General features: G+C 37.6%; 2 protein-coding genes across 5 annotated transcripts in view; both read right to left on the bottom strand.

The window, feature by feature from the left end:
- The window catches only part of LOC105837890, a 150,480-nt gene that overhangs the window by 56,269 nt on the left and 74,701 nt on the right, over positions 1-19,510 (bottom strand). For 3 of the 4 annotated variants that reach the window (XM_036286555.1, XR_003626339.2, XR_004963162.1), the window contains one exon: positions 3,682-3,722. The gene's annotated coding sequence lies outside the window, so the exon portion shown is untranslated. Of the gene's footprint in view, positions 1-3,681; positions 3,723-15,423; positions 15,497-19,510 lie in introns of those variants that run through there. The other variant, XR_004963160.1, reaches the window with a different exon arrangement.
- LOC118645473 lies at positions 14,157-15,417 on the bottom strand. The gene is made up of 2 exons (XM_036286554.1): positions 14,969-15,417; positions 14,157-14,878 (listed from the first exon to the last, which is right to left on the bottom strand). The coding sequence occupies exons 1-2, from the start codon at positions 15,013-15,015 to the stop codon at positions 14,296-14,298; spliced, it is 630 nt and encodes a 209-aa protein (XP_036142447.1). The 5' UTR covers positions 15,016-15,417; the 3' UTR covers positions 14,157-14,295.

Here is a 19,510-nt window from a genome sequence, read left to right as displayed (position 1 = left end):
CGCCAACTCGATTCGCGAGTCTTGCCGTGTATTTCTTTCACTTTATAAACTTCGGTTTCTCGTTACTCTAACATTTTGCCAACGTAAGATTAAAGTTTCCTCTCAATTTACATTTTGCAATTTATTCCCGAACCCTCTATCTATAATGATTTTTTTTTTCTACGATCGCGAAAAAGAAACGACTGCGTAAAATAGCAAATGTGAACTCGATCCAGCTTTAAGTTTACGACGGTCATCGATGTATCTCGCTCCGTTACAGCGACATGAATATTCCACAGAGAGTTTCGCGTATCATTCGCACGCTTCCATTTTTATTCCGTTCCATTTTTATTCCGCCTTCGCAATTCTCCTTTTACGCGGAAAGATATACTGCCGTGTATCTACTTTCTGAAAATCAATATAATAAGCGCGATACACCATTACGAGTATCGACAGGTTTGCGACGTGTAACGATAAATCGCGGTATAGAAGTACGAAACTCGAGGAGAAAACCGAGTAGTTCGGCAAGAGTGAGAATTTCTCAAGAAAACTGCGACGGACGCTCGACAGTGGTGGCGTACAGAGAGAGAGAGAGAGAGAGAGAGAGAGAGAGAGAGAGAGACGATATTTCGGAAAAAGGTCAGCAATTTCCGGGCATCCATCGTCGTCAAGGGTTACGACGGCGAGGGAACCTACTGCACGGTATCCCGACCGTTCTCAGGATTCCTACAAGTATTGCAGCTATGCGGAATTCTGATCCCCGGTGACTCCTTCGCCCCGCTTTTCTTCCTCTCTTTCCTGCCCATTCTTCTTCCTGATTCTAGTTCCTATTTTGACAACGACGGTGAAATTCATCGCGATCGTCCGTCAGGAAGTATCAAAAAGCTCTTTCTCTTCTTTTCTCTCCCTCTGTTGCACTCTTTAATCACGTTTTTACAAAACGCATTTTTTCCGTGCAACAAATGGAGATTCTCGCAGGAAGAAGAATAGGAGGACAGACGATAAAACAATTTCCCCCGCAGCGCCTCGCGACTCGATTTATCGAACAGTTATGTAGCGAGGAAAATTCGACGGCGATAAAACGATTGGGAATGTTTTATAGGAGAAATGCCAATTTCAGACTCCGTGTGCTTTGAGTATTAATTTCGCATGTTGCAATTTACAACTCCTTTTTTGCTCGTCGAGTGGTATTTTATAGTCAATTTATCAAATAAACCATTATTAAATAAATTTTCGCAATTAAGAAATAATTTCTTTATAAAATTTATGTTTTTTTCAAAAATAGAAAAATAATTATGATAGATTTAAAATAAATACTAATATCAAAAAATAAATTTACATATTTTTCTGTGACAATCGAAAGAAGAGAAAGATTTGGGGCGAAAACGTCAAAAGGATAATAAAAGAGGAATTAAATACTGCGAGGTCGCAAAGATCATAATTAGCTGTTTCTTTTAACTTTTATATGCAGTCAACAAACCGTATACGAACCTTATACGGTTCTCTGAGCTTTAAAGTCTTGCGAAACTGTTAATTCTCGAGAGGGTTATTGCTTATAATTACGCTTCGCCGTTAGACATTATCCAACGCAGCACTTGCTCTTTCTATACACTCTCTGAAGGAGTCGCTGAGCCTTAACGAAGGATAATGTCAACCGGCGCTGGGCAGGCACAGTAAAATATTAGCAATTATCCGAGGTATACGCAAACCCATCATTTACCTGCACGCTATATTAACCCTTTCAAAATGATCATTTTCACGGTTTAATTCCATGGATACTGCTTTTGTCCCTTTGAACGATGGGATCGTAATTAATTACGATAAATTGTCGCTGAGTTTCAGTAATTTGCGCATATAATGAGATACTACAAATGTCACAACATCGTGGATAAATCGCGAATAGATATGAATAATTAATTTAATAATTTATAAACAATTAGCTGAGAATTAGTTGAATGTTATGATTACTTTATTATCAATTATTAATTCATTAAATGATTAGAACACGACGTAATTTCTAAAGAAATCTTTAAACATATTTTTTAGGGTACAATCGTTAGAAATTAAGACTTTAAAAAATTAAGCATTCGACTAGCACTACATTGAGTCGAGGAGAGTTGAATAGAACGATAAATGTGTATAAATCATAAAATGTAGAAAGCATAAACTCTCGCTGGGTCGATCATACCGATAGCCTATTTAATAATCGCCACGCTGCTTGCGAAACACGCAAAGTCGTAATTCGATCTCTCGTTATACTTGCCAAACAACTAAGAGGTTTAAATAATTATTAGGTTTTCAAAGGCATCCTGGTTTTATTAGTTCAGTTAAGTTGCGCGTTAATTAATTTATGTCGAGAAAATAAATATACGCCACGTTTTCAACGTAATTTTGTGAGATTTTATATAACTTTATTTATAAAATATGATCTCTTTTTTATAATTTATCGTTAGCTTTAATGAAAATTTTAATTACATTTCTAAAGTGATTCGTTTATATAACGATTGTAAAATAGGTATATATACTGCATAAAATTTTTTTATTAGTATTCTTTGGCAAGAGTCCTCTCTAGGCTATCCAAAACGTCCAATCATTCAGGAAAGATTAAAAAACCGGAGGAAACTGAAGTGCAATGCATTATCCGTCTGAAAAAAATTGGCAATGACTATCGTGTATTCTCTGCGCTTGGCAATTAATCAAGCTCGCAAGTCAAACAGCCTAATGAACCGGATGTGTGCGTGACCGAACTACCAGACCGCCACTCCTCTCTTCATCTGGATAGACAAAAGACTATTTTTTACTAAATTTGACGAAAAACAAGATATCCGGCTTTCTGCGATGCAATTAATTAAAGCATCGCAAACCGTAGAAAGAAAAATGATTTCAATGTTTTAGTTTATATTAAGATATTGTATTAGAAAAAGCGGTCCTATTAGAATATTTTATAAAATGATTTCCAAATGTGTAATTGTGTAAATCTGTTTTACTAAAAAAAATAAATACGTTTATTGATTAAAAATTTATAATACCTCTCCCGATGTATCGAGTAAATTAATTATCCGTAGTATCGATCGCGAGTATAACTCTCGCAAAATCTCACAGCATCGAATGATTGGCCTGTCACTTCAGACTGATGCAAGCGAATCGATCGGTCCTTTCACCCGCAAAGCCGGTACTCATTCTCCGAGAGAGGACCCGTCAAGAAGCATCTCGACCGCACCGTATATACGATCGATAAGCCACTGCGTATACATTCACGCACGTACGCCTCGTTCATCACGTTCTGACAGATGTAGGTTCGCGGTTATTAATTTCAGTCGAAGCTCACCACCAATTTGGGCGTGCGCGCGCACAAAGGAAAATACAATGGCGAAATTCACGGGGTAGCAAATATTCTCCACGTTCGTCGACACGTAAAACGTCATTCACGTACGTTTCACAAGAATCCTAATTCTGATTAATAGTAGCGTTGATATTTTAATATGCGAGACTATTACTTATTGTTTGATGTGTAAAACTTTTAACCGGAATACTAAAAAATCGCGTTAGGCTTCCTCTTGTATTATATCCATATACTCGTTACAGATCTGTGTTACGATCGTTCGTAGTTTCACGAAAGACGGATCCGAGGGAATTCCTAGAGCAGTCTATCAGAAGACTAACTTCACACGAGGATTGACTAAGAAACCATTGGAGACTTACCCGACAAGGAAGAAGACGGCCGCGGCGAGGGTCAGAGATCCCTGAAACAAAGAAAACGAAATTAGAGAAGTTTTTCGAACATACACTGCCGTTAGTCGCAATATTATGGTATTCCACCGCTCTTAATCCTTAAATGCGCAAGTTTCTTTACCACTGATTTAAACCGCTCGAAAGTTACGTGGCAAGTTTTAAAAGCGAAGGGAGAAGCGCAAGGGCGAAAGAAATCTCACGGTTGAGAGATAAATCCTTGGCCATTCTCGAGTACATAATTGGTAAGAGCTTATATTTCCGAAGCATCTTAAATCGGTGTTTTTGAAAAAAATGAAGATTAAGCGATACAGGTCTTTAGAAAGCTTATAATAAGATTACAAGAAAGTAACTTACTTCCTTAAAAGTACGGACTGAAAATGATTTGGAGCTAAGCTCTTCAATTACATGTATAATCTCTGTTTCATACTTCGTTTTATAACTAGATATTAGTGAGATCGAAAGTTCACACTTTTTACTTAATTGGAGTAGAAAAATTTAAAAGAGTAAAGTCTCTTCTCCGCTAATAAAGCGGCATTTAAGAGTATCTTTTCGAATGATCCAGAAATTAAAACGTTATTCAAACCAAAATAAAATTGAACAAAACTTAAAGTTTCACTATCTCATATTCATACTCTGCTGCACGCAAGTAAAAAATAAATTAAGTAAATTAATATTATTTAGATTAACGAGAAAGATTCGTACGCGCGCAATAATAAATTTGTAACATATTAATGTCCGAATGTGTCACACTTGTTTCTAAAATCGTGCCGCGCGCACTAGCCGTATTCCATATGTCCCTTTGACGACACACGAATTAATTAAGTTCGCTCGGTGTTGCAGCTAATGTCACTGCTACAGTCGGCGCGACTGTAGAAAGGCCGCAGTTCAACAAGGTATCCTCGCTCTTGACTGCGGAAAATGTTTCGTCGACTTTGTGGCCCGCGTGAATTCTCCGCGAACTTTCTGCGACTTTGATGTACAGCCACTCACATTATATCCCGTCGCCCGACCCGATCCATAATGAATCCCTAACGAGCCAAAGTGAATTTAGAAGCGCAGATTCCTCCCACGACATTCGCAAGTTACTCCTCGAGGGGTATTAACCGGATTTATTCGTATTATACAAACGTATCTGCGTTGGCTAAAATTATCCGGGTGTCCCGAACTTTGTTCCTGTTATCCGAGTTCACTCGTATTATCCTGAAAAGCGACTTCAAACGTTTGCGTTTCGCTCGGACACGTAACTAACGATATTCCGCGGAAACTTGGGAAACGATCCACGCACTTTTCTTGAACAGTTTTTAAATGGCTATCGAAAGTCCAAATACTATTTTCCGACGAAACTTCTCAATGGAAGTCCTCCTTTTTAGTAGTAGCCCGGTGGAAAAATCTCATTTAAGCCGAGTCGCTAAAAAGTTACTGTTCTACAAACGAGCCCTAAGAAGTTTTACCATTTCTGGATATCATGTTCCGAATTTGTCTTTAAAAGTATATTGCAAAAAGTTTACACATCTAATCTCCTAAAATTAATAATACCCTAAATATGTACGCATCTCAATTCAAGTAAATTTAATAAAATTAAAAAATACAGTCATTGATATACTATGATCAGTTCATATGGAAAGAGAGACAGTGATTAAAGAAGTTTCAATAAAAAGTTTATAACATAACTTTTAAAACATAATTATACGTGCAGTATCAGCAAAAGTCAATTCCATAAAGTATTAGTTATGACATATATATTTCGCTTGAGAGCTTTTTCTGCTTTGCCGCAGAAAAAAAGTTTAAGCCCGCAATCTCCAAAAAGTTGGCAAATACACCGCTTTGCATTCATAAGGAGATTTTGCTTGCTGGCTTTATCGCAATAATTTGGTGGCTATTCATAAGTTATCTCGTACGCATTAGGAAATCGATGTGCGGCAACGCTAACGGCGCCATTCGGTGACGCAACCCCCCGGGTCATTAGCGTATGCATTGCGCGATGCATCGTCGCGAGCAGCACGATACAGCCGCCGATGTAGTAAAAGCCGACACATTAAGGCCGGCGAAAAGCGCAAGCTCGTCAACACATGCGGTTACTACATGCCTCGCGTCGTAACATAAATATCCGACCGACCACGTGGGTCGTTGGGTGGCCGAGTTCTCTCGCGAGAGAGGACAAGTCTCGCATTCTCCCTCTCGCCTTTTCGCAGCGATAACAATCGGATATTAACGGCGACGAAAAATGCAGCGTCATGAAATTAACGTATAAGCTCGGTTCTCTTCGCGATTTTAGTGATACGCATATTTTTGGACCGTTGCTAAGTTCGTTTTCATGGCACAAGTCGTAAAAGTTTCACTCCATTGTTCCGTTATAAATACGCTTTTCAAATATTATTTTCCTTCGCTATAGTTCCTGCTCCGTTCCTCTAAAATATTTTTTTCTTATTACTAAAAACAAATAAAATATCTCGATAAACTTTTGGCATTCGTGTTCCTAACAATTTTGCATTCAAAGAATGGCAATCGAATGTAACATTTGCAGATAATGGATCGAGTTGTGTCGGTGGGCAAAATATAAAAAGTAGAATGAGATTCGCAGATTTTATTGATACTGACAGAGAGCTCAGAAATTTTATAAGATTCTTTAGACGTCTCTTTTGCAGATCCCATCCGTACAGAGGTTTATATTTTCCATCGACGAGTCTTTCTCAACTGCCAACATAGCATTTGTATTACACATACACAGTATTGTATTCTGGCTCTTTCTTCTTTAGAGTACCAAAGACATGATTGACTATTCTTCAGGCTGCTTTAGAACATCGAATAATCTTCCTGAGAAAATCTCTTTAGGGATTTCACAATTTAATAAAAAATAATTTCTAATATTAAATAGAAAAGCTGTATTATAAAAACCTCGTTACGAATTTTTTGTACGATAATATAATTTTCACAGTAATATTCTCCTTATAACGCGCCTCTCTTTTCTCATTCAAGAAAATCTTACGACATCCTCATTTTAGTTGCATCCTCATAGATATTGAGTTCTTTCATCTATCTCAAACTTTTTAACGCGAAATTTTCTTCGGCGAATAAGATGTTTCAGCTTCGAAAATCGTGTGAAATTCGCACCAAGACGGAAAAACGAAATAGTTATTTTCCCTTCGCTTGTACGGAAACAGGATAATATCCTTTTCGCGAGGAAAGGATCAGTACATCGAACTTCTCGCATTATCGACACGCGGTGTCGTAGCAAATAGTCTCTTTCATCCGTCGCGATTCGCTTTTCCGGGGAAATAGGATGCGTCCTGAAGTATAAAAGAAAAGGAAAACTTTCCCGTCCTAATCTAAATTTGGCATTCGCCAATTTAACTTCGTTCGACCGGCGGATTACCGGGCCGAGTCTACAACACGGGACGAAAACGACTCTCGGAATCTTTAACTAACATGTCGTTTTCCCAAGAGTCTTTTTCCGACGCAGATGCGTCTTCTATTCTCCGTGCCTACAGATAGTCAAGATTTATATATACAAAATCTATGTATATATGATAATATTTCTATATTAATATAGAAATATTAAACAAAAATTTTTTCCGTAAATTCTAATTAGCTTTTACTTTATACACTACTAATTGTGCGGATAATTTATTACTGTTCAGTATCTCAATAAATTGCAAAAGTTTTCTTGGATATTCGATATTTCGATAATATCTTCGCAGGTATTTAACTTCCTTGTGCGTGTCAATAACCGAGCGATAAGCGTATTATATCTCACGTGTTCCAAGAACGTTAAATCAGTCATAAAACAGCATCAAGATACACGGTTGTACCTGATACGTGCCTGATTATGGATCGAAATTCTAAGTCCGTGAGAAGATAAGATAAAGCGTGACGGTGTCGGCACGATATTGGTACGGTTATTTAAGGGGCCACATATAAACAGAAAAAGAAAAATTAGAATTAAACTTTGAGTTATTAGAATTAATTCAATTTTAAGAAATTTTTCTTTCGAAAAATTTATTTTAAAATTAAAAAATCATTGTATATATCTAAAAGTATACATACATTTATCCAATACTGTAAAATTTTTAAGATTAAAAACATGGCACAGATGTCCGTGATATGATTTTTTCAAAAGTTTTTATGGTAATCGTTATTTTGTTGTTTATTATCTGAAATAAAACTCAAAATACTCTCCTAAAAAAATAAAAGAAATTAGTTTCTGACATAGCCGATTTAAAAAATAATAATTTTTCGGAAAATGGTAGGTATCTAAATATAAACAAAATTTTTTTTTCATACTTGTAGTAAATTACCTTTTTTTTAACTTTATAACTCTTTTTTTCTTTAATTTTTTTACCTATCTAAATATGTAACCCTTTAATTAATTGATCAGATCGATAAGCAGTAATTCGTCGCATCGATAAGCGCACGATGTATTTTTTTATCGCGAATCTTTCTTGATCAGGGAAAAATGACAGGGATTTCTCAACAAGCGGTCAATTTTGCCGAGCTTTTGCTGGTTGTCCCATGTTTGATAACGTAGTTAATATGCAAATCGATACGCATTAACCGTGTTATCGAGTAGCCTCGGGGTGTCTCGAAAGTCATGCACTTTCATGGAACTAGAGATAATGGAAGTTGAATTTCAGAGAACTATAAAAATATTTTAGCATATCAATCAATTTCAATGTTTTATGCCAAAATGTATAAGCAATTTTAATTTAAGATGTGACTATTGAGATATTTAAAGTTAAAAAATGGTACAAAATCAAGTTTATACTAAAAAACAATTAAAAAATCGAGAATTTAAAGAATTTTTACAGTTTACATAACGCATATTCTCTAATCACATTTACATTTTCTCCATGAGTTTGCAAATTTTTTTATAGGAGCGTATTTTTCAAGTGAACTTTACTAGTTTATCATATCGATCTTGTTTGATATCGAACTTGGCTTTATCCGAGTATGAAGACCGGATGCGTCTCGCTCTGCGACAACAGCAAGCGATCTATCAACGTCTCGCCGTCCCGCCAGGGAGTCTCGACGAATTCTCGTTACGTCGCTCGAGCTTGCCTGGCTGAACTTCAATAATATGTAAGAACTGTACTCAACTTTGCCCTCGAATATACAAATCTGTACGGTCTTTCTTTAAAAATTTAACATATATTCTTCTTCTTGTCTTTCATATTTTATTTACGCATCTAATTTTCGTCTTCCTCGACCCGATACAGTTGAAAACGTGTTTGCAAATTTCGAGAGTGACAGAGGAGTCGTGAACGAAAGGGGAAAATTTAGGCTGGTGTAAGAATCGAGAGAACGAGGAGTCAAAAGGGGGAGAAATCGGAACGACGGCGGCGCCAGAGGTATTTATACCATGCCGACCTTTGACGGCCGCGCCGACGTCTACGTTGACGTCGACGACGACGACGACAACAACGACAACGACGAGGACCGCGACGACGACGACGACAACGACGACAACGACGACGACGAAGACAACGTTCAATGAAGAGTCATCCGTCCAAGAAACCGTAGAAGAAAGGCAGAGAACTCACTCGACATTCTAAATGTCGTCGTAACATCGACGCCATAGAGCAGTCAAACCATCTTGTGCTTTTCGAAAAACAATGTTGTAAAAGATATGCTAATTTAATTCTTTTATTAGTTTGCAATGTTTCTTCTTTTCATATGTATCTTTAACACGATTTTCATTAATTTATATAATGAAATTCTTATGTGCAATATAAGATTAAAGAATTTGAAATTAATAAAATACTTAAATATATTATATAATTTTAGGAAGAAAAAGATTTAATAACAAAGCATCAGTCGAGACATGATAAAAGAGACATAATAACTCTGTAGAAATAATCTCAATAGAAACAAAAAAAGTCTCATTCTCCCATTAATGTTTTACCTATAATCTTTCTTATTTCGAAGAAAGCTGACAATATTCTCAGTATGAATAATACGTATTCGAAGAATAACCGTTATGAAACTTTCGTAATTTTAAATTGAACTTTACTTTCTCAACGCTCACCTTCGCTGTGTCGTAATCTTCGGCTTATCTCATTAAGTCTTTATCACGATAAGAAGTCGTTTAAAAAATTATTCATGTATCCAGAGTTTTTAAGTACCATTACTTCCAGTAAGCCAATTGATATTATAAGAAATAGATGCTTAAAACTTTCTAAGATAATGTAATAAAATATACACGTAATGAAATATTTTTCAAAACTAGTCAATTGCAGTATTACAAGTAACATTTATAATATACGCAATTGTGTGATAATATAATTCTATATCTCTCTGCTATTGTTTTCGTTCATCTTATTTTCGTGTTGTTTTACTCGTTTCATATTTATGCAAATTGCATCTTTAAACAAATCATGATTACTTAACAAAAGTATTTCATACACGCACACGACGCGTTTATCCTGTGATAAACTAATATCGAAAATTTATCGACGTCAAACTAACGAAACTAAACTTAATCGTCGTTGTCTTTGATCATGATAGACTGTACTTAATCGATCTTAATTAGCAACAGCTCGGCATCTTGCGAAAATTTCCTCGCTCTCTGTAGACCCTCTACAGACCCTAAATCTTATGGATAAGTTGGCTGAAAGCGAGGGAAAGACAGCCGTCTGTCGAAGGGAAGGCGAGATTGCGTGCTTCACCGGCGAAAGCTTCGATGTTTAATTGAAATGGCCGAGTAAGCGAGGCCCGTCACTTTTGCTTTCGAACTCGTGACCCTGCCCTCGGCCAAAGACACAACTTCCGGTAATGACTACTCTCGAGACAACCATGACATGCTCTTAACATCTTTCCTCAATGTGATTAAAAGATATGCAAAAAAGAAAATTATTTTATAAATAATTCTTTATGTCATTTTCCTTTTGAGCCATTTTTGAGGTAACTTTTTTTCAATCAATTTCTATTTGTTAATAATTTACTCTTAGAATTCTTAAAGTTTAAAAATAAAAGATAAAAATTTACGACGATAGTCGCATTACGATATTACTTTTTTTTATTGAAGAAAACCCCCTTTGAAGTTGATTAAAGAAGATATCAACAGAAACGATCTCAGTTTTAAGACAACCATACAATATATTTACGATATATTATTGACAGCTTCCCGCTGTGCGAAAAACTCGACTCCTCCGCGATTGACTTGTAACTTATGGGATTTTTCAAGTTTCGTCGCAACGCGAGGACGAGCGGTGTGAGCACGAAACTGGGAAAGTTATTGACGCTTTATGAAAACGCCGACTCTGTATCGCGCGATGGAAAGAAGTTTACGATGACTAACTTTCCTAACATGGTGTAACAGGTGCTTCGGACTGACGTCGTAAAAGCGACCACGTTTGGTCGATCCGTCGACCTGCTAACTTTTATCCAACCCATTGACTTCCAAGTCGATCGAATAAATAAAAAATTTAGCAGACACGTAAGTATGTATATTTAATGCAACAAAAATCTGCGGAACTTTGCTATCTTCTCCGGTCACTGATCTTCACAATTATCGCTTATTCACGATATACTAAAACGTCTCAAAATATCGTTAAGAAAGACGAAAGTTTTGAATAAAAAATAAAATCTATAGTATCATATGTTAAACTTAATAATACATTTATATCCTGTAATTAAGTGTTATCTTTAATGTATAATTAATATTTTAATATTTTATAGTTTAAAATATTATATTTTATATCCATTTCTTAAAAAATATTGTATTTGTTATAATATACTGGCCATAATATTTTAAAATTTAGATTTTATTGTTTTATTAATTTTATGATGTATGCGCGCAGCAACAGTATATTTAATAACATCTCTAAAACTGCTTATTTTTATTACTCCGTATTTTTTAAGTTATAATTCGATTTAGCGAGGAACGAAGCGAAGTACGAAGCCGGCGCATAGTGTTTTATTTTTCAAACTTTTATCGTACGAATATAAATGGTTAACTTAATAAAGATCCAAGCCGTTAGATGTTTTATCGTTTTTTTTCCAGCAATCGTTATTCAGTCGGAGGATAATTCGTCTGAGCGGGCTATTCTCGGTGTATACCGATGCCATTTCTCGTGCTGCCGGTGTTATACTGCCCGCTTTTATTGGCTACCCTGCACATTTCGCCCCTTTCGGTCTGAGCTCATAAATTTTGAAACATTTTCTAGTTGGTGGCTACCGCTGCGCCGGAGTTCGACAAATGGCATTATATCCCACTGGAAACACCGGACCTCTATCTCCAGGACAGAATCTGGTGAAAATGATCGACCGTCCGATATCTCGAGATATCGTATATTTAGAGAACATTGAGATCTTCTATAGAGAAAAATCTATATTTGTCAAATCTCACAAATGTGTGTAGATGTGTGTGTGTGTGTGTGTGTGTGTGTGCGCGCGCAAAAAAAAAAATACAAGCCTCGGAGCTTGATCCAAAATAGTTTTTTCTTTTGAAAAAGAAACGCTCTCATTTCTTTTTAATTTTTTTAAAGACAAACTCATAATATTCCATAAAATAAACAATCTTTTAAATTATAAAAAAACATACAGTATCGACATTTTTAAAAAAGAAGGAAATTTTTCTTTAATTTCGACACCTTGTATCTTTATAGTCGTTTCAAGCAGAGTCATATAAAGTTTTATCTACAACAAATGTGAGAAAGCATTCCTTAAAATCATTTAAAGACTTAACGACCACGTATATTGCAGAAAACTTTTCAGCTCGTTTTATTATAGACTGTCAAATTCCAAAAATATTTAGAGTTGTCACTATTATTTCACTATTTACTTTAATCTCGCTACGCTTTTCGCACCGTCACTCCGGTTCCACACTCGCAATGTCAAAGCGCAAAGAATGTCTTATGATGCGTTTCGGTCGTGCGAATGTGTACACCAAAGCCCTGTCGTCCAAGGGGAGATCTTTACGTGAGAAAACCGTATCATCCCCAGGGACGTCGGCGCTCTCGGATTTCAAAAGAGCTTTCCTCGAGGATCCAGCGCGAGTCGAAGAGGACTTCACGTTTTATAAGAAATAAATAAATATTCTCTGTCTCACGCACATACGCACGCTGCCGCGGTTCTTTGCTTTCCCTTTCGCTATGCGATTGATGATGCGACGTCGTTATGAAGTATATGTCTGAAAAGTCACGCTTCCGCCGACGAGTCGCGCGTCTCTCCCAACCGTAGCCAAGCAAATTATTTTTGGACATGTTGAATCGATGCCGACATATTTCGCGGTCCGCCTAAAATCCCGATGCCGTTTTTCGAAGAAGATGAGTGTGTTCGAGATGTGTTCGATAACGTCAGCGCGCCTCCCCCGTTTTCTATAATTGTTCGATGATTCCATCAGACTTGAGATTCTCTTCGGCTCGTAAAAACGAATTTATTATTCCTAACAGATTAATAGTGACTCCACTATTAGTAAAATAATTGAGTGATTAAATAGTTGTAAACGCCTTCATAAAGAAATAAAATAGATGTGTTGGTAGAACTTACTTACTTTTTGTTTTATATATTTTTGCTTTCTTAGAATAATTCAAACATTAAAATTTTTGAGATGTCTATTATAACACATTGCATTGCCATTGCCAATAACTTTTAACGATTATTAATTTTTTGCTCTCAAAAATTATTAATTTAAAATAGTAAAATTTAAAGCATTTAATAGTATTGCTAAAGAGATCACAAAATATTTTTAAAAAATAAAAATGTATGTAATTTAAAATATAATTTAACACAGTAAAATCTTAATAGACAATATTGAAATAAAATTCTTATTGTAATTAAATAAATCCTTATAGTACTATATTAACAAAAGTCTTGAGAATTTGAGATTAATGCCAGCTGCAACAAATCGCATATCACAACGAGCTTGCGTCACGAAAGTCAACGCTTTTAGCGCAGCTTATCAAGCTGTATGTTGACCGGATGATTTATCTGTCGCAACAGAATCTCTCTTACTAATGCTTATCAGTAGTTAATACTATGACAGTTCTAACTACGGGGCTCCGAGGGGGGTGCGGGTGTGCGGGGGGTACCGGTAGGCGCGGGGGTATGACGTCACGCGGGGAGGAGGATCTCGCGGTGCGGAAATTGCTGACGCGGTATTTTCGGGTCCGCGACCCGGGAGCGGGAGAGGGGTGTGCGGGGGGTACCGGTAGGCGCGGGGGTATGACGTCACGCGGGGAGGAGGATCTCGCGGTGCGGAAATTGCTGACGCGGTATTTTCGGGTCCGCGACCCGGAGCGGGAGAGGGGGAATCGGGGTCCGCGACCGCCGCCGCCGCCGCCGCCGCCGCCGCCGCCGCTGTTGTAGCAGCCATCACCGCGGTGCTCGCTCTCTCCCTCTATTCCGAATCTGTCTCTCTCTCTCTCTATCTCTCTCATCCGTACGCGATATTTCCAGCCATACAGTTTTATCATTCTCTCGCTCTTTCTCTTTCATTCGTTGCGTTCTTTCATATGCGGTTACATACATGCGTTCCCACCCATCTTATCTATGTACCTCCTACTCGGTTCTGCGCACGCCATTATACCGCAAAGGAATAGGGAAGAGAGAAAATAGGTTATAATAATTATTTATAATTTTTTTCATTTATTCCTTTTGTAACGCGTCGTATACAATATTGTCTGATGCATAAACCATCAGTTCGCAATCTACAAGTGAAGTTTTTACACATATTTCATTTAACAATTTGACTGCATCACACTTGTTATGAATATTATTTCGCCGCAAACAGTTTACAAATTGATTATATCGTTCTTTTACTATATGCATATCATCCCATAACTTAAAATATGCATTATTGATAACATCTTCAAGATTTAGTAAAAATTGCACAGTCGATGGTTTCATGTACATAATTTTGTTATTTAAAGTGAATTTTATGATACTCTCGTTACGTATTTTAACGACTTCGATGAAAAGATCATTAATCCACAACGATGTAGCGGTTGTCGACTGCAGGAGTTGCTCGATATCTGTCCGTTTCTCAATAATTATTACCCAGGTATCACGTGACAGCGATATCTCATTGCCCTTGTTGTCACCAAGAATCATCTCTACAAAAGGCTCAAGTCCCACACTGATTCCTATATCCAAATATTTGTAGAATGTAGTCGTCAAAGCAAATCTTCTCCCCAGAATGCGTGGAGTATGATGCGGCTGCGATATTGTTCTGTAAAGAAAAAATGTTGCAAGATATAAAAAATAAAATCCAATTAAATATGTAACAAAATTTGATTTAATTAATTTAAGAAATACTTACGGTTTATCGCACGTTTCATTCTGCTGAATCGGAACGTAATAGTTCATTTTCAGGGAAACTCCGACTTCTTTTGATTAACTAATGCAAGATTGGAACTTTACCGTCCGTATTCCACTGATTAACTGATGTGATACCGTTGTCAGAACTCTTCTTATATTGCACACCCTTCACACATCTCAGTAGAGGGGACAATCACATATTTTTTCACACATCTCAGTAGAGGGGACAATCACTATTTCAAACTTTACACATTCAAGGATGACCAATGTTTCAGAGGTCAAGCGCCGATGTACGGCTGCTGCGGCAAAATATGTTTTAGGCACATACATTTGATACTTACTGATGAGATCATACGAAAATCACACATTCAAATAATGTGAATCTTTGAGAGGTCAAGCGCCGATGTACGGCTGCTGCGGCAAAATATGTTTTAGGCACATACATTTGATACTTACTGATGAGATCATACGAAAATCGCACATTCAAATAATGCAAATCTTGCAGAGGTCAAGCGCCGATGTACGGATGCTGTAACAAAAATATGTTTTAGGCACGTACATAAATCATTTGATACTTTCTTGATGAGATCATTCAGAATCGCACATTCAAATAATGCAAATCTTGCAGAGGTCAAGCACCGATGTTAAGACAAAGAAAATAAAGAGTTATAAAAAATATATAAGCGGTCGGGAAGCGCATAATATCGCATTTGATGCGAAGTTTAAGATCCGAGTGCAAGTTGAAACCGTCATCAATCCGGAGTAATAATTTAGTAATTAAATATGTGTTCAGTGTGCGCACAGTAGAGACTTCTTAGTATAAAAACTAGATTATTATAACATGGATGACGATATCGTAGAAGATGCCATTTATGTCCTTAACAATAATGATGATTCCGAAAAACGAAAGGATGTGCAGAGAATATCACCAGTGCAATTTCTACGTGATCGAGAACTCGGTTTACGCGGAACGCATGAACGCACCATAATACAGGAAGTTTACATACACGACCAATTTGTTGATAACTGGCCTCATCATATGAAGCACAAATTATATAAAGAGATACTCAATTCGGTTGACACCGATGAAAATGAATATGATATAGCAAAACAAATCGTAGAAAAGACTCAGGAATGCTGTTACCATCTCATTGAGATACCAGCAGGTGTTGGAAGGTATATCGAAGTGATAGCAATAACGTCCCACTTTGCTTATAATACTGAGAATCCCTATGTAGAGAAAATGCTGCGTACTTACCACGAATTTTCAAACCTTTTAAACAATGATGAGGATGAATACGTTCTGTCTGAGCAAGAGAAGGAGATATGTTTTTATATTCGGTGTGAAAGACAAAGCAAGCTAATGCAGTTTGAAATTCAAGACAAATTTCGATTCTGCATTAGGTGCTACGAAACTATATGCGAGTGTCCTGTTGAAGATTGTATGGTGTTGTTTTAAAACAGTGATAAAAGACAACAGTGATAAAAATGGAGAATAATTTCGAGCAAGTGGAACGCGAGCTGTTGGAGCAAGCAAATGGAGTCACTACTTTGGGCGAGTGTTTTATGTGGTTGCAGCGATGCGATGAGATTATACAACAGCTTGAGGAACATAGCCGCATAAAGCGTCCTCGGTTTGCCGTCGGACAAAGGCAATCGTTGGTGGCGAGGATCGCGCGACTCGAAGGTGAAAAGACACAATTACAAAGACGTTTCGTGCATGTAGGTGGTAATTACGCGAGCACTAGTAATAACGCGAACAAACTTATGTGGCGAAAGATAGATACAGCGTTCGAGAATCGCATTCAGACAGGTGCAGTGATAAATACAAACTATATTGAACCGCGAACGTTTTTAGAAGACGCAGGCGGTATAGTGCTCGAGCGAGTGCGGGACGCTCTAGAGGAACACAACAGTGTAAAAGTGAATACAGCATTCAACGGCGTGTTTGTAACGGGTGATAAACGTGCCAACAAAAGTATAAACACTAAAAATTGTGAACTATTCCAAACGTCGGACTTGGACGAGTGGTATGAGCGACGCGTTATCGAACCCACATTAGCATCACTTGAAGAGTTTCAAGAACGAGATAGCGGGTGGGCGCTATCGCGAATTCTCAATTTGATTCTAAATATAAATAAGTACAATCCTCTACACGCGGGGTGTTACGTGACATTACCGCGAGAAATAATGATGAAGCGTGCAGTAGTGAACGTTAATTCAAAGGACAATGCATGCTTCGCATGGTCAGTGGTTGCCGCTCTACATCCTGCTGAAAGAAACACAGGATTGGAATCATCATATCCACATTATACAACAGTCCTAAAGTTTGATGACATTGCGTTTCCCGTTACAGTAAAGGACATTGGAAAATTTGAGAGTCTTAACAATATATCGATCAACGTCTACGGGATGAAAAAGGAAATGGCAATGCTAAAGATTCTTCCGCTGCGGCTCTCCAATGACAAGAAAGAGAAGCATGTCAATTTATTATACGTACAAAATCCGCACGAAGACAGCGTGGGTCACTTTGTCTGGATAAAAAATCTGTCCCGCCTCATCAGCTCCCAACTGAGCAAACATGATGGAAAAAGATACATTTGCGATCGGTATGTATAATATGTTTAAAAAATTCACATGATCCAGCAAAAAAAATTAATTAAAATTTTTTAAAATTATTTTTACAGGTGCTTGCACTATTTTTCATCATGCGAGAGGTTGCAATCACACACTGTAGACTGTCAGAGGATGAACGACTGCGCTATCACATTGCCCGCTGAAGACGACAAGTGGTTAAATTTCCAGAATGTAAACCACAAGGAACGAGTGCCCTTTATCGTCTACGCAGACCTCGAGTGTGTGCTGCGGAAGACGCAACATGATACAGAGCAAGCGTCATACACATATCAACAACATGAGGTATTCAGCATCGGGTATTACGTGCGATGCTCATACGATGACACGTTATCCACGTACCGGTTTCGTCGCGATAAAGATTGCGTCGCATGGTTCACTAAACAACTTGAAAAATTAGCGTATAATGTTAAGACTCGTTTATCAACTAATATCCCCATGGAAACGTTATCAGAGGAACAATTGGAGGCATACCATAGCGCGACGCGGTGTCATATCTGCGATAAGCCATTCGCGTCGGATGATACGCGGGTGCGCGATCATTGTCATTTGACTGGTCGTTACCGCGGTCCTGCACATTCTCTCTGTAATTTAAATTATCGAAATGCATCATACATGCCTATTATTTTTCATAACTTATCTGGATACGATTCGCATTTCATTATTAAGGAAATAGCCACAGCGTTCAAAGGGAAGACTGACGTACTTCCCATCACGAAAGAAAAGTACATTTCTTTTACAAAACATGTCGTAGACACAGCCGATAAATTAGATCCACACAATTACATAAAACTACGGTTCATAGATTCATATAAATTTTTAAATACTAGTCTCGAAAAATTGGCATCATTTCTAGGCAAAGAAAAATTAAAAATTGTACGTTCCGAATTTTTACACTTATCTGATGAGGATTTTGATTTATTGACACGAAAAGGTGTATTTCCGTATGAGTACGTTGACTGCGTGAACAAGCTGCAGGACACATGTTTACCGCCGCGCGAATCATTTTTCAGTTCCCTGACCTCTGATACTGTATCCGAGAGCGATTACATGCACGCTGAGAATGTCTGGAAGCGATTCTCCGTTCAAACGTTGGGTGAATACAGCGATCTATATTTGAAAACGGATGTGTTATTGTTAGCTGACATTTTTGAAAATTTTCGCGATAAATGCTTAGAAAGTTACGGTCTCGATCCAGCACATTATTACACTCTCCCCGGATACACGTGGGACGCTATGTTAAAATATACAAAAATTACTTTCGAACTGCTTACTGACATTGACATGGTAATGTTCATCGAACGCGGTATACGCGGCGGTCTCAGTCAATGTTCAGGCAGATATGCACAGGCTAACAACAAATACATGCAGACGTACGACCCATCGAAACCATCCTCATATCTTATGTATTTTGACGTTAATAATTTGTATGGTTGGGCGATGTGTCAGCCGCTGCCATATGGGGAATTTCAATGGATCGAAGTCTCGAATTTTGACATAAATGCGATCGCTGCTGATTCACCAACGGGATACATTCTCGAAGTTGATCTCGAGTATCCCCGAGACCTTCACGACGAGCACGCTGACCTATCTTTCTGCCCAACACGCGATAAACCGCCAGGCAAGCGTGAATGTAAACTTCTCGCTACGCTGTATGATAAGGAACGTTACGTCATACATTACCGCAACCTGCAGCAGTGCATGCGTCACGGTCTTCGTATAGCAAAGATACACCGTATATTACAATTCGCACAATCTCCATGGCTCTGTAAATACATAGAGTTAAATACACGATTCCGGACACTCGCCAAAAATGATTTCGAAAAAAACTTGTATAAATTAATGAATAATGCGGTGTTTGGTAAAACCATGGAGAATGTGCGCAATCATGTTGACGTTAAGTTGTTGA

This window comes from Monomorium pharaonis, chromosome 5 (assembly GCF_013373865.1).
Source record: "Monomorium pharaonis isolate MP-MQ-018 chromosome 5, ASM1337386v2, whole genome shotgun sequence".
Classification (NCBI taxonomy): Eukaryota; Metazoa; Arthropoda; class Insecta; order Hymenoptera; family Formicidae; genus Monomorium; species Monomorium pharaonis.
The sequence above is the reverse complement of the archived record's forward strand: the minus strand, read 5'-3'. Positions and strand labels throughout refer to the sequence as shown.

Coding starts and splice junctions, on each gene's coding strand:
- LOC118645473 (XM_036286554.1), bottom strand. CDS start 15,015: ATGAACTATTACGTTCCGATTCAGCAGAATGAAACGTGCGATAAACC. Junction 14,879..14,968: donor AATGAAACGTGCGATAAACC/GTAAGTATTTCT, acceptor TTTTCTTTACAG/AACAATATCGCAGCCGCATC.